The following is a 15,676-nucleotide window of genomic DNA, read 5'->3' as shown; positions in this document are numbered from 1 at the left end:
GGGCCTCTCAGCCTACCTGGAGGGCTGACTCCAGCCTGGTCTGGTGCCTGTGCGGACCTTGACCTTGAGGCCAATTGGCCCTGCCCCCCTCCTAATCCCTCCATCCCATTTCCAGGAAAAGGATCCTGAAGCCAAATGGAACCAAGAAACCAGCAGGCAGGGAAGTGGCATGCAATTCTGAGACAGCCTCTGCAGTGAGTTAAACCGCTAGCCTCAGTTATCTGTGCTTTGTAATAATTCAACAAGTAGAATTTCACTGTCATGTGAAGATGTCAACCTGTCATGTACATTGATTGGAAAGAATCGATTGAAAATAAACATTGTACATATTCTGCAGATCACAGAATGAAGACATTGCCTTCCACTTTGATGGTAGCGGCTATTCAGCCGTCGAGAAGATACTACGCTCCACAACAACCCAATTAGTGTTGCACTTCAGCACGTTCTCACCGAATGGCCTACTACTCTACCTTGCTTCAAATGGCACGGTAAGTATCACGCGGATCGGACTGCTGTGTCATTAGTCCTTACCGCATTGACAAAACTGAAATCATTTTTGAAAAATTATTCCAATTCTTTCCACTGTAGACAATGAGTTGTTAAAATATTAAATGTTCATTAATTAACCTATCTCAGGCAATGGCTTGTACTTCGATACATTATTCTTACAGTACAGGCTGAAAGCACATGTCATACAATTCAGCAACAGCCCAGGTTTATTCACACTGCCATCAACTCTTTCACCTTCAGGCTTCCCCCTTGTCTATATTGCTCTCTTGCCACTTCTCCAGGATAAAGACCCGGCAGAGCAGGATTATTCATTAACTGTTTGTCCTTGAGCACGACTGTACCAGAGAGGGTTGGAACAGACCATGTCCGACACTGAGAGGCCTTCTCATCCATTAATGTGCTCCACTGGCCAGTTGCCAGCTGCTGAAAATGAGCAGATCCAAAGGAAGATAAAAGCGCACACTTGTTTGTTCATAGACTAACTTGTGAAAGGTTTTTAACAAATCATGAATTCTGTAATGCTCTGCTCCTTTAATCATGAATATTGTAATACTGTCCAAGGGAGGCCGGTTCTGTTCAGATTCCCTTTAATACGCCTTCCCACGCTGTGAAACTCCTGTCTGACTGCGAAACATCAAGAGGATAACACTTCCAAATTGATCCTGACAACGGACGCCTGCTTAGGGCTGCGTTTGTTTGATGGAAATGTTCACTTTCTGATCAGCAGACAGAGTGAGGGAGCAGAATTGGGTCTCGTTTATGATAAATCGCTCTGCAGGTTTTGCTACTCCCTTTCATGTTTCTCCCATAAAACATGAGAAGGAGACCGTCGCAGAATGCAATGTCCAAAACTCGAGTTAACATCGTTGAAGCAGATTTAAGTGATCATTCACCTCTTTGCTGAATGAGAAATATTCAAGCTTACGCCGCACCCTTAAACCCTTTTTTATCTTTCATCAGCGAGATTTCTTAGCAGTAGAACTGGCAGATGGGAAAGTCCGAGTAACCTTTGACCTTGGGTCTGGAGTCCTAGCCCTTATGTCCGAGAAACGATACAACAATGGGACATGGTTTAAAATTGCATTTCAACGCAACCGGAAGTTAGGTAAGAAAACTAATTTCTAAATCGATCATTGAGTTTATGTTTCTCATTTTATTAGGTTTGATCAAGGTTTACAAACACGATTTTCTAAGGAATGCTGCATAATGGAGCTTCAAATGAGTAGCTGACCTAGCTGCCTATTCTGCCTCTTCAACTAATCGCTGGCACTATTCAAAGAAGGGCGGGGTGTTTCTCCCAGTGCCCTGACCAGCATCCCTCTCTAACCATTTATCTCATCGCTGTTTGGTGTTTGTACGTGTGATGCAAGGATTGTGACCCTGTACAGGAACAGGGGTGACCGCAGCGATTGCAACAATTATCCAGGCACCCTCCCTGCTGACATCGCGGGTAAGTATTTGCCTGTGTTGCATTTGTCAGACTGCAGATCTTGGCGGACTGCATCTACCCGAGTCCCGATTGTGGTTTCAGAACTGGAAGATCTACAATGGACATGACCTTCTCAGTCCGGCAGCTGCAAGAGCTGCCATGAGCAAAGGAAACCACTATGTACGACGCCTTCATCGATCTCACCGAGGCATTCGACCATGTGAGCAGAGGCGGTCTACTTAAGCTGCTGGAGAAAATTAGCTGCCCACCAAAGCTGCTCAATGTGATCTCCTGCTTCCATGACAACATGATGGGTAGGGTCAGCTAAGACGGGACAACATTGGAACCCTCTGAGATCTACAGTCGGGTTAAACAGGGCTGTGTTCTGGCACTGACATTCTGGCATTTTTCTCTTTGCTGCTGTCGTATGTCTTCAGGTCATTCTCAACTTACACAGCAGAACTGACGGAAAGCTGTTCAGCCTTGCTGGCCTGAGTTCAAAGACAAAGGTATGTCAAGCCCACATCAGAGAGATGCTCTATTCAAACAATGCTGCACTGGCGTTCCACACAGAGGAACACCTTCAGCAGCAAATGGACAGACTATCTCACTCCTGCAAAGAGTTTGGCTTGTTCATCAGCCTCAGGAAGCCAGATGCCATTGTCCACGATGTTGTCATACTGCCACCTATCAGCATTGACAATGTGACCTTGGAGGTTGTTGATAGCTTCACATATCTGGGCTTCACAATCACCAGCAATCTGTCACTGGATGCAGAAATCAACACACACATCACAAAAGCTGCAGCTGTTATGTCTAAGCTGAGTAAGAGAGTATGGGACAACAGCAACCTGACTGAGAACACCAAACTGTGAGTGTACCAAGCCTGTGCCCTCAAAGCACCCCTCAACAGTGGTGACATCTGGACATGTGCTGGACAGCAGAAAAGGCTGAACAGTAGCACCTTCGCTGTCTCAGATGTACCCTTGGTATCTCTTGGCAGGACAAAGTCACCAGCTTTGAGGTTCTGGAACATAGTAATTCCATCAGCGTGCACTCATTACAAAGCCAGTGACGCCTGCACTGGCTTGGCCAAGTTCATCAAATGGATGACAGCCATGTACACAAAGTCCTTCTGTACGGTGAACTAACCACTGGATCACCACCCCCTGGGCATCCATACCTCCACTGCAAACGGGATATGAAGATGGCGGACATTGACACTGGGAACTGGGACACAATTGCTGATGCTGTGATCTCTGGAGGGCATTGAGAGAGGTGGGCAGAAACGGAAAGCTCAGCTGGCCCAGAAAGCCGGGCCCAGAGAATCGTGCAGCTTCTCCGTGCACTGTCTTCCTCTGCAGCAAATGCGAAAGTGACTGCCATGCCAGAGAGGAGCTCCTGAGCCACTCCAGGTTAACACAGAGTTGACCACCACAGTGTAAACCGTTGTCTTACGAGGCTCTCACATACAGTTTGAGGATCATTGCTGATGCAGAATAGCTGCTTCATTTTTCTTATATTGAAAAATAGTCAATGCATTTCCAAGGACAATTCATCCAGTGTAAAACATTTTGAGTCATTTTGCCTAGATTATTTCTTTTAACAAATACCTTTAAATGTGCAGTAAACATAATATGAAGATGATATAGCTGCTTCCCTCATGGTGGCTGCCATCTTATTGCTTTCTCTCCCAATATTCTCCCCTCCTCTCCTGAAGGTGCTGAATCTTAGAATCCAAGGATAAATTCACTGCTGCTAGTGTTGGTCTCGGTCAAAAGCACATGTCAGAGACTATGAGCCCTGATTTTAAGCAAATCTGCTCAGTGGGATGGGATGGGATGGGGTGGGATTCAGGTCAGACACCCATTTTACACCCACTTTAGCCTCTATTGAGTTCAATACGACTCACTTTCCTTTCAGGTGAGTCTCCCCTCTAAGAGCATGGGATTGTCAAATTTACCATTCTGCCTCTCACGTGCCAGCAACCTGCTAATACTTAATCTAAGTGGCCTTTCTTAATAGAATCGTGGGGCAGAACCTTGTGGAGGCAACAGGGGTCTTGGCTGCCGGCTGCAGAGCCAGCGACGCCCCCATATCGCCTCTTTTCAGGAAGGCTTGCCACATCTTGTGCCGCTCAGGCACTTGACAGGCGAGCAGCAGGCCTTCCCCTGGATCTGCCCGCCGACAGCGGCCAGCCAATCAGAGGCCGGCAACTCTTCTGTACTCAGCAGTGCCACCATGGAGATGGTGACTACTGCCAGCTCTACGCCCACCCGAAGCCGCGGATCGAGGAGGCACCCAGGCACAGGTGAGTGATGGTGGGAAGGGGGTCATAGGGGAGGGAGGTTTGCAATAAGAGTAGGGCGGGGGGCCGGAAATTCAGCGGACACCTCCTTACCGATGCCACGTCCATCGCTCAGACATTGAGTGCTTTTGGACGAGGGACCCACAGCCCCCAAACTTGGTTTGCTTGTCATCTCTCCACAAGGCGAGACCCCCCCACCCCCCAATCTGCCGTTGGGTTAATACTTGTGTTGGAGGAATGAGGGTCTTAAGTGGGCAATTGCCGTAAGGGCCATAATAGTTGAACACAATCCATTTAACATCTAATAGCCATATTTTCCCTCAGGGTTCACTGTCCAGTAGCTTCCGCTTTCTCCTGTCATGGTACAGGGAAGTGAAGGATAGAATCCCTACCACTTAGACCAGAGACCTGGGAATGTCACTGCTCAGTGTCACACGGACCAGGAACAGTATCAATAAGCTGCTGTATTGAACGTTCGCAGGTGTTTTGGCTGTGATGGACCCATTTAATTCAACTGATCGAGAAACCAAGCAAGGAGAATCACCAGGAACAGCTTCTGATCTCAATCGTGGGCACAAAGACCCAATATACATCGGAGGATTGCCACGCTCCAGAGGTTACAGGTAGTTTAATGTATTCCTGGGTAGAGACTGCAAGGCTGCACTACTGGTGCAGTGTCACTGGATAGGGCTAGATTTAGGATTATAACACACCAGTGTTACAGCGTCCCAGTTTTAATCCTGAGAGGGGTATTTTATCTGGCTATCGTAACTACTTTTGTACTGTGGAAGTTCATTTTAATTGTTATTTTCGTACACTGCAATTTGTAGCACATGAAGCTCAAATTATTGTGGATCTACTTGAAGTGAGTAAAGTTTTGGACCCTCAGAGTTTAATTCAGGGATTAAACTAAACAGAACCTCCATGGTGGAGTGTGTATTCTATTCGGATTCTCTTTCCCGGTATTCCGCAGAGGATGCCAGTTAGGAGAGACTGATTGAAACGTTCATCCCAAACCTATCCTTCAGAAACTGGCACATGTCACTAAATAAAGTCTTGTAAGCAGTTATCGTTTTCACCTGAAGGTAGTTTCGTCCCGTTTGCATTGCAGGGAAGCTAAGCTACCTCTTTGTAACAGCCATTTCTTCAAACTAGTGTATTGGCTGTGATGCTGAGCGAAATCTTGTGCTCTCGCTGTTGGCAAGCTTGGATGCAGGAAGGACATGTACTTAGCTGAGATGGTGGCATACCTGAATCCTGCCGCATTCCCTCCTCCACCCAAATTATGTTCTAGCGGGAAGGCCCATGGTTAATCCTCCCACCTCACTGCCAGTTGAGACCCTCAAGTGGCCAATTATTGATCGCTTATGAGCCTCAACCAACCACCGCTGGCGTTAACCCAGCTGCAGGCAAGAATGTCGCCATGCAGAGTACATGACAGGTGAAACTATGAAGGCTGCTTGTCAACTCGGGGTGGGGTGAATCCCTCGATCAAAGGCACTCAGTGCCTGATCAAGGGACTGGACATCGGGAAGTGGGGGTTAGCTTGAGAGCCACCCACCTGTCCTTGATGCTGAACCCCACCCCACATTACTTACCTGTGGCCTGGGTAGCTCTGTGATCCTGGGACTCTGATGGCAGCAGCCACAGCTTCCGCATTGGTGTTCCTCAACACAAGAGCTGCCGGCCTCTGATTGGCCAGCAGCTCCTGGTAGTTGAGACTTCTGCCCCCCAGGGTCTTGATTTCGGGAGATGGCCTCACCATTGCCTGATTGGCTTGTGGTTCGGCGGGCCTTCCCAAAAAGAGCAGGCCTCTCACCGGCTCCCCAGCCAGCAGACAAGACCCCCAGCGCCTGAATAAGATTCCGCCCACTGTTTCAAATCAAAGCTTTTACCTACAATTTGTGTCTGTCTTTTTACAGGAAGGAAGTTCTCAGCAAATCGTTTGTGGGCTGCTTGAAGAAGGTGGAGATTTACCGATCTACATTTGACCTGCTGAGGAATTCTTTGGGTGTGAAGAAAGGCTGCTTGCTTGAGGTAAATAATACCAGAAATGTAAAATAAACAAGAGATAGGACTTTTTCCCTTTTAATGAGAGATAAGCTTGAAATAAAAACAAAAAATGCTATAAATACACAACATGTTCATCAGAATCTGTAAAAGCTCTTATTAAAACTGGAGACTCTAAGATATCAAATCACTTAATAGGTTGGAAGAATACTGGAGGAAGAAAAGAGACATGATTCCTGACTGCAGTCAGAGAGCAGCACTTAATGGGTTAACAAAATTAGGCCTTTCACGTGTTTCCAGCATTTTCTATTGTTACAATCCCAGCTGATGTTACTACTGGACAAGCCAAATCCCAGGGTGGAACCCAGCTTGATAGATCCTAAATTTTATTTTTTGTTTAGATACGTGGAGAGTGGCTATGAACAGAGTCACAGGAGTCAACTGATGAACTTTTAACAAAAGAATAGAACATATATTTAACAAGAAAGGATGAACTATATTACAATACTCATTCACCCACAACTATACTTTTACAATCAAAAGTTACAAAAGCTATCTTACACTCTAATGTCCACAGTAAGTACGCAGTCCATGTAAACCAATTGGCAACCAGTGGTCACACACACTACACTCTGAAACCAAGTGACAGATGCCACCCCAGCCAATGCTATGGATCTCTTATCAACTCCCGCAGACACTTGTCACACTGTGAGCCAACCAGTCTCACTGAGCTCCATCTTTCACATGAGGGTTTCCAATCTCCACTCTCCAAGAACTTGCTTTGAATCTTCTCCCAAACCAATGCTTTCTCTCAGACACCTCATACAAGGGTCCACCTCCAGGGTTTCAAACTCTCCTTCTGTTGTTCCTCTCCCCTGAGTCACCATGTGCATTCAAGCCTTCTTCTACGCATACTCTCTCATGGACTCGGCCGTCAACAGTACACCACTGCTTCACATGCCCAAAGCAAAGAGTTACAGACCTTCAGCCGTCTCTTTGGACCTTCTGGCCTCTCGCTTTAAATCTGCTTCCTGCAGCTTTTCTTCCTTTAAACTTGAAGCTTGGAGCTTTCCTCTGCTCTTCACCCTTAACTTCACTTAACAGAACATTTTCCAGGTTCCTGTCCTTCCTTTGACTGGAAGGTCTTACATACAAATTAGGAGCAGGAGTAGGCCATTCGGCCCCTCAAGCCTGCTCCTCAATACAATAAGATCATGGCTGAGCTGAATGCAACCTCAAGCCCACATTCCTGCATACCCCTGAAAACCTTTTGTCCCCTTGTTAATCAAGAATCTATCTAGCTCTGCCTTAAAAATATTACAAGACTCCGCTCGCACTGCCTTTTGAGGAGGAGAGTTCCAAAGATTCATGGCCCTCAGAAAAAAATTTCTCCTCATCTCTTATCTTAAATGGGCGACCCCTTATTTTTAAACAGTGACCCCCTAGTTCTTGATTCTCCCATAAGAGGAAACATCCTCTCCACGTCCACACTGTTATGACCCCTCAGGATCTTCCAAAGATTTCAATGAAGCTGCCTCTCACTCTTCTAAATTCCAGTGGATACAAGCCTAACCTGTCCAGCCTTTCCCCCTAAGACAACCCACCCTTGGTACTTCCTCCTGTTCCAGTGCCCTGGATTTTGGAGGCTTTTTTCTTTAGATTGGAACCTGCTATCTGTCCCTTTTCATGCCCTGCCTGTTCCAACTGCATTCAGATTGCTGTTTTGTGTGTGTGCCTGTGTGTGTGTGCCTGTGTGTTTGTGTGTGTGTCTGTGCGTCTGTGTGTATTAGAAATACAGATATACAAACGGGGCTTTAGACCTGCTCTCTGCACTCTGAAATGAGCCTACATCCCAGGTTTCACCTTGTAACCCACAAATTAAACTTAAAGATGTACCTTATTGTTAACACACCCAAATACACATATAACTTACTTCATCGATTACTATCCCAATTCCCTAACACCATTGATTCTTTAAGGTTACTGACTATGTAAATCCAGTGTGGTTAGTACCTGTAAATAGTTATAAATTTGTTTGACAGATTATGTGCAGTTGCTAACCATGTAATGAGCAGAAAAGTGGTCAGTTTTCTCCAAATCACATGATACGATCACGTTAAGACAACATGGAGTTTAGGTGACTTTATTAAATGCATTTGAGCTTCAATACCGTGGTTTTTGACATTGTCTGTTTTCACAACTATGCTAACGCTTTGTCGCATGCTCCAGGATAGTTGCTAAAATAGCCCAAGTGAAGAGGCCATGAGTCTATGATGTATGAATCCACAGACACTACTGTGGACGCCTTTTGAGGAGCAGGTCCCTTGTCCTCACCAACACTTCCTTTTCTGTGCACTCTGAGTGAACCAATACTGCCTCATGATGCATTAATTGTGCTGCTGCTTTACAAAGATTGAAGGAATGTCACAAGATGCTGGCTTGCTCAGGGATACTGGCCATTTCTTGACTCTGTCCTTCAGTTCGAAGAAGATAAAAGAAGAACATAGGTTAGAGTGCAGCATTGCTTAACCGCCTTCAAGCTGTAGTTGTATTTTGTGTATAATATTACTGACTTTGAGTGTATACCTGTGTGTCAGTGACAGAGCAAGCTATAGCTTAAATATGACGATACTAGCCCCTGCTTTTTTTTAAATTCATTGACGGGATGTGGGTGTCACTGGCTAGGCCAGCATTTATTGCCCATCCCTAATTGCCCTTTTTCAGAGGGCAGTTAAGAATCAACCACATTGCTGTGAGTCTGGAGTCACATGTAGGCCAGACCAGGTAAGAACTGCAGATTTCCTTCCCTAAAGGACATTAGTGAACTGCTCCCTGGTTGCATTTGTGTTTTTTATATTCAGGCATGTCTCTTCAAAAGACACCATGACCCTATCCTCCTCCAGTTCTGCTCCACTTCCTTCTGTAGTTTGTCATCTTGTCCTGTAATTAAATAGGTAATTGTGAGCTATTAGGTTTACTTTAGCTGCTTTCTTGAGGGCAACCACTTTCTTCACCTCATCTCTCCAAGTTTGTTGGGTTCTTGATAGATCACTCACCTCACCAGGAATTCGTTCCTCTGCTTGTAGCACCAGTTAGAGAGAATGGCCAAAGCCTTTTTTTTATTAATCTGCATTCCCTGACTCCCTTGTTAAGCACTTATAGCAACTGATGATCAAATCTGCTGTTTGTGTGGCCTAGGCACTTGCATTGTACAGGAATTTTACAGGGTGAGCCCCTGGCCCACTCTCCCTTACACTAATACGAGGGTTTTCGTGGCTTCCGAATGCAGTTACGAGCCGCTGGGCCTCATTATTAGGACCGCTTCACCTCTGGGAAGCCCACTTTGCTGGTTTGTACAACGTACGTTTTATTCTTGCTACCAAAGAACAGCAACGCCAAAAGGTTGGCAAGCGACTTCCCAAAAAAACTGAAGTAACTCGATAATTGCACATTGTGTGATTGTAGCTACAAAATGAAGGGAAAGTTCCCAGTTCCTGTTCTTACCTCCTGGCTGCTGGAGCATTGATTTCTCAGCAGTTACTTCCCACAGCCCCGTGACCTGACCATTTCTCTACTCAACAATAATAGGCGATGCCAGATTTCGATCGAAACACTCAGTCCTAATTAGTTTTCATTTCATTCAATTGTCAGCGATAAAGATTAATCGGGTTTTTTTATTCCATGGCTGTATAGGCCAGAGCTAAGGTTTCAATGGAAATACTTGTTTAAAAAAAAAAATAATAAATTTTATTTAATTTTTTTGACAGCCTATCCGACGTGTAACTATTTTAAACGACGGCTACATTCAGTTACGGCCGAAAGTCCTGCCGGTGGAAGCCAAGTTAATGGTAACTTTTGCCACCAAGAATAACACTGGGATCATTGTGGCCGGTTTTGGCAAATCAACAAAGAGCCATAATCGCCGACAGACGAAAATGGTGAGTTGAGCGGTGTGGACCCAGTCCGTTGTTGGGCAAAATAATCGAAGGGGGGGCGGGAAATGAAGGGAATTTTTTTTTTTTAATGAAGCAAGTTGTTTTGATCTGGAATTCTCTGCCTGCAAGGGTGGTGGGAGCAGATTCAATAGTAATTTTCGAAAGAGATTGGATAATTACTTGAAGGGGAAAGGTCTGCAGACCTATGGGGAAAGAGCAGGGGAGTGGAACTAATGGGTTAACTCTTTCAAAGAGCCAGCACACGACTAATGGGCTGAATGGGCGAGGGAGAATAAAGCGCAAGAACATTCCAGAAGTGCATTGATGAGGTAATAGTGAGCAAGAAGGCACATAAAGACAGAGAGTTTCACCACATCCTCGATCACTTTACTACAAAGCAAAAGGCCTTCAAATTAAAGAATAGTTTAAGTTTATAAAGTGCCTCATACATCTCTGAGGAACATCTGAAAGCACTTTGCCAACAATCAATTGCTTTGAAATGCATTCAGCATTATTATATAGGCAAGCTTCTGTTAAATGTTTAATTACAATTAGTTCCCGTTTATTGACCCATAAAGAGAAAATCTATTTCTGTCTATATTTTAAAAATTTAAAGCTTTGAATTTCTAATTATGAAACTAAACAATTTTTAAATTGTTGAAGCCAAGAACAAATCATACCAGTGGCAGGCTGAAACGTCATGCAAAAGATGCAATAAAAAATCTGCGTCTTAGCCCTTATTTCACAAGTTGTATTGCAATTTTGTCTTGATGTGGATCAGTTTTGAAGAAGAGTCATATTGGACTCAAAATGTTGGGCAGAATTGTCCCAGAATCACACCAAGTGCGAGGAAATCGGCGCTAATCCCACCAGCCGCAGTGGCGGGTTTTCACACCATATCGTCCCGTCCCATCTCGCCTCATAAATAATGCACTCCCGAGCCCTCCGGACCGCTGGCGGACAACCTCCGGTTCACTGGCCCTGGCATGACTTCACCACTTTCTCAATGCAGGCGCCATGTTTAAACGGGGACAGTGCGCACACTTCACAATGCAGGAGCGCTCCACTGAACAGAAGGCCCCAAAAGCAAAGAACACTGCTGCCCCCAGATTTAGTGTTGTCTGACTTGAGCACCTGCTGGATGCCATGGAGACCCACCGCGATGTCCTCTACCTCCGCTCTGGCCGCAGGAAGGGCAGCAGCGTGACGATCCCAGCTTGGGAGGTGGTGGCAGCAATGGTGAGTGCGATGCAGCCGAGAAGAGGTCGGCCACCCAGTGCCAAAAGAGGGTGAATGATCTCATCCATGCTGCCAGGGTAAGTCAACCGTCTCATCGCTTCCAACTTGCACACTCACAAGCCCATCATGCACCTACGCGGATCTCACTCACTGCCAGCTCAATGGACATCACCACTCACTCTCTCTCACACACACCCTCACATCTCCATCTGGCCGCACCCCCTCTGCTCATCTCTTCCTTATTCTGTCCATGGCTCCACTAACACCAGCCAATCCTACTCATGTGCCCTGCCACTCGCCTTGCTTACACCCTCTCCATTTGCCTTTATGCAGAACAAAATCACGCACAATAAAAGGGAGAGGTCCCAGACCGAGGATAGTGTAGCGGATATCAACGGCCTGGGCAACTTTGAAGACAGAGCCATCGGGCTGGCCGGAGTTGATGTTGACAGTCCCTGCGGTGACGGTGAGGTCGGCGGTAAGCACTATGTGAGGATCCTGCACCAGATCATCCTTCTGTCAACGTTGCTCTGAGTCCACTGCTCTGTGTGTTACGTGGCTGCCATTCACTAATAATCTCCACTTTCTCTCCCAGGCACATCTGCGACCAGCCCGACGCCCCCTGGGCAACCTGGACCCCGGCTCCAGCACCAAGAGCACCTTGGATGAGGGTCCTGTGGATAGCACCATTGAAGACCTGTCACGGCACTCACCCACACCCTCCACTAGCGCGGTAGCACACACCTCGTTGGAACCCAGATGTAGAGCAGGCTCATGATTACAGTCAGGTACACAGCAGGCGGAGGCTGGGACATCTGACGTCGCCGGCACTTGGGGGACTGCTGGAGGCAAGGAATCTGCTGAATCCGAGTCAGAAGATGAGCCTCCGGACTCGGTCCCCAATCAGTTGTTGGAGCTATAAAGACGGGATCATCGGGAAGAAATGTCAGCTGCAATCCTCAGATTGCAAGGGACAATGGCAGAGTCCGTCCACCTTCAGTCTGAGGTGATCACACCGTCATGCCAATGCACTGAGGTCAACCCTGACAGGATGGCGGCTGGCATAGAACCATAGAAAAGTTACAGCACAGAAGGAGGCCATTCGGCCCATCTTGTCCATGCCAACCCGAGGACACCCAGGTGCCCTTTCTAATCCCACCTTCCTGCACCCGGCCCATAGCCCTGCAGCTTACAGCACTTAAGTTGCAGATCCAGGTACTTTTTAAAAGAGTTTAGAGTTTCTGCCTCTACCACCAACTTGGGCAGCGAATTCCAGACACCCACTACCCTCTGCATAAAAAAGTGCTTCCTCATGTCCCCCCTACACCTTCTCCCACGTATCTTGAATCTATGTCCCCTGGTTCTAGAATTCTCCACCAAGGGAAACAATTTTATCCTGTCCACTCTATCTATTCCCCTCGTAATTTTGTACACCTCAATCAAGTCACCTCTCAGCCTTCTTTGTTCCTAAGGAAAATAACCCCAACCTATCCAATCTCTCCTCGTAGCTACACTTTTCTAACCCTGGCAACATTCTTGAAAACCTCCCCTGCACTCTCTCCAGAGCATGGAGACCTTGGTCCAGGACATTGGTCCTGTACTGCTGCACAGACTTAACTCCTTCGCTGACGCCATTGTTGGCCTCCCACAGCGTCAACGCAAGAGGGTTGCAGGGCAGCTTGTTCTCATTCCAGCTTCCCCTTCTCCTCAAGGAGACAGCCAGGTGCCCTCAGGCACCCATCGGGAGGAGGACCAGCAGCTGGACATCCCGGGGCCATCCACCCAGGTGACTCTGGCCAATCCAAATCGCCTCTTCCTGTTAGCCCATCGGCTCCACTCCACAGGCCGAGGAGGGTGCACCTGGCCCACATCTGGACACCCTAGGCAGGCCGGGGTCCTCCAGGTCTCGGCCCTCCAGAGGACACCTCCACCACCACTGTGGTTGTCGAAAATGCACCAAGACTTGGCGTTAGGGATAAGAAAAGTAAGAAATATTAGGAGCTCAACAGTGGCATGGGTGTTCACAAGATGTATATAATGTGCACAACTGTAAATAGAATATTGCCCATTCCACACCTCCTCTTGTGTTTGCCCCCTTTTTATTAAGGGCTGTGTTACAGGCACCATGGTCCCTCCCCCCACTTATTGCAAATGTCATGATCAGGGGCATTCATTTGTGTGGTCTGGTTACGTGTCACCACAGTGTTTGGTCGTTTTCATCTCATTTCCGACATCAGCGACATGCTGCCCGGCATGTTACCTGTTCATGTGGAAGGCACATTGTCCAAATGCTTCTCAGGGTCATCTCCTTTTCAGTGCTGTCCCTGTGACATAGATGCTCTCCCATGTCATGTGCATGTTTGAAAGGTGAAGGTGTCGTGTGGGAGGACAGAAGTGTTAACACACGGAGAAAGGTGATATATCCTGAAACTCCACGCACTCTGTCATCTGCCAGGGCTCCCATGCTATGACCCCATACTGTAAGAGACTGAGCGATCCTGTCTGGCAGCCGCACTTGCAACTTCCTGACTACATCTAATAAGCTGTCAATAAGTGGGAGCACCTTTCCAACCTAAGTCTACGAGATTCTGACCCTCTCAGCCAAACTAGTGTCCTTGCACTTGACCTTACAGGCCTGAGCGTCTGTAACTGTGGAGGTGCATGGGCGCTGCACCCACACCGCTATCGTTTCAATGTACGGATGCAGCACTGTGCACCCCCTCACCTGACCACTGGCTACGGTCACTAATAGTGCATAGAAATGGTCATGTGGTGGGCCCTGGATCCGTTGAGTATGATTAGGAGCTGCCAGTCGTGTCTTCAGACAATGTTGATGGGAGAAATTGGGTATGAGGAATATAAAACGGAAGCTTCAGTGCGCTCCATATTGGAAACCATGCTTCAACCTGAGGGCTTCATGGTGTCAGGGATCCTTCAAATCACCAGGGCCAGTGTTGACCATGAAGGCATAATGTATGTGTGAAAGAGGGAGCATGTTAATAGCTGACATGCAACTGATTGAATGTCATCAGCCAAGGGTGGTCCACATCCATAGTAAGATGATGAGACATGAAGGCCACCCTCACTTAGTAAGAGGGCCGGGTGACAGTGGGATTGAGAAGAAGGTGACAGGGAGGACTAGCTCATGTGTACGTGAATTGAGACCTGCTTAACCTTTTCAGCTGCCTTGGCCCCAGTCTCATCCGTCAGTTGCAATGTCGACATAACTCGGAATGCGTAATCACCTTGCTGGATGTGGATTGCCTCGAGAAGCGCTGTCCGGTCGAAGGCTGCCACCTACAAGGTCACTCACAATAGTGGATCAGCTTCTGAATCATTGAGGCTGCCATTGCGAATGGAATGCTGCAGAGATGATTGACGCGTCAGCAACCAGCAACGCGCCCTCCTCCGAGACAGCGCCTTATCTCAGAGACGAAGCGTGCTCCAGAGGCTTTATCAACGTTCAGAGGCGAACGTTAGGGGAGCCTGTTGGGGAGCTACAGGCTCTCATTGTGAAGCGTAGGGTTGAAACAATAGGAATCGCTATGCTCCAATTCATTCGGCCCCTCGGGCAGGTGCCTTTTTCAGCAGGATGCTCACTCCATCTCGTCATTCTCCTCCTGGAATCGTGAGGCTTTGAGACCCTCCTGTGCACGCCTCCTTCATCTGGCCGCGCTATGGCCCCTTCATTTGCAGCGTTGGCCTCCTAGTACTCATCGCTGTCATCGCCTTATAGGTCCCCCTGATGGGAGGAGACGTGCAGCTCCTCCATCTCGTCATCAGGCAAGTCGACCCCCCCTTGGTAGCGCCAGGCCGTGTAGCCTGCAGCAAGCCCCAGTGAGCCATGGCACCCTCTGGGGAGTGTACTGGAGTGCTCCACCACATCTGTCCAGGCATTGGAATCACATCTTCAGGATCCCTATGGTGTGCTCCAACAACGTCCGGGGAGCAACGTGAGCCTCGCTTTACCTTCTCTCTGCAGGAATCTGAGGCCGCCGCACGGGCGTCATCGACCACGTCCTTTGCGGGTACCCTTTGTCCCTGAGAAGCCAGCCCTGGACCCTATGTGGTTCCTCAAAGATCTCCGGGGTCCGCGATCTACTCAATATATATGAGTCTTGGTGCTTCCTGAATAGCTGGCGCAAACCTGCAGGATTTGCTTGTTATGGTCACACACCAGCTGCACATTGAGGGAGAGGAAGCCTTTCCTGTTTATGTATTGTAGTGCCTGTTGACAGGGAGCTT

The 15,676-nt window shown here is 47.6% G+C and overlaps 1 protein-coding gene across 1 annotated transcript in view; it reads left to right on the top strand.

Moving 5' to 3' along the window:
• lama1 (laminin, alpha 1) overlaps positions 1-15,676 on the top strand; it is a 327,154-nt gene that overhangs the window by 274,418 nt on the left and 37,060 nt on the right. Inside the window, exons 49-53 of the mRNA XM_078541251.1 lie at positions 338-488; positions 1,471-1,615; positions 4,729-4,870; positions 6,170-6,284; positions 10,025-10,195. Coding sequence (XP_078397377.1) covers positions 338-488; positions 1,471-1,615; positions 4,729-4,870; positions 6,170-6,284; positions 10,025-10,195 — 724 coding nt within the window. The remainder of the gene's footprint in view (positions 1-337; positions 489-1,470; positions 1,616-4,728; positions 4,871-6,169; positions 6,285-10,024; positions 10,196-15,676) is intronic.

This window comes from Cetorhinus maximus, chromosome 4, assembly GCF_964194155.1.
Source record: "Cetorhinus maximus chromosome 4, sCetMax3.hap1.1, whole genome shotgun sequence".
Lineage (NCBI taxonomy): Eukaryota > Metazoa > Chordata > Chondrichthyes > Lamniformes > Cetorhinidae > Cetorhinus > Cetorhinus maximus.
The sequence above is the reverse complement of the archived record's forward strand: the minus strand, read 5'-3'. Positions and strand labels throughout refer to the sequence as shown.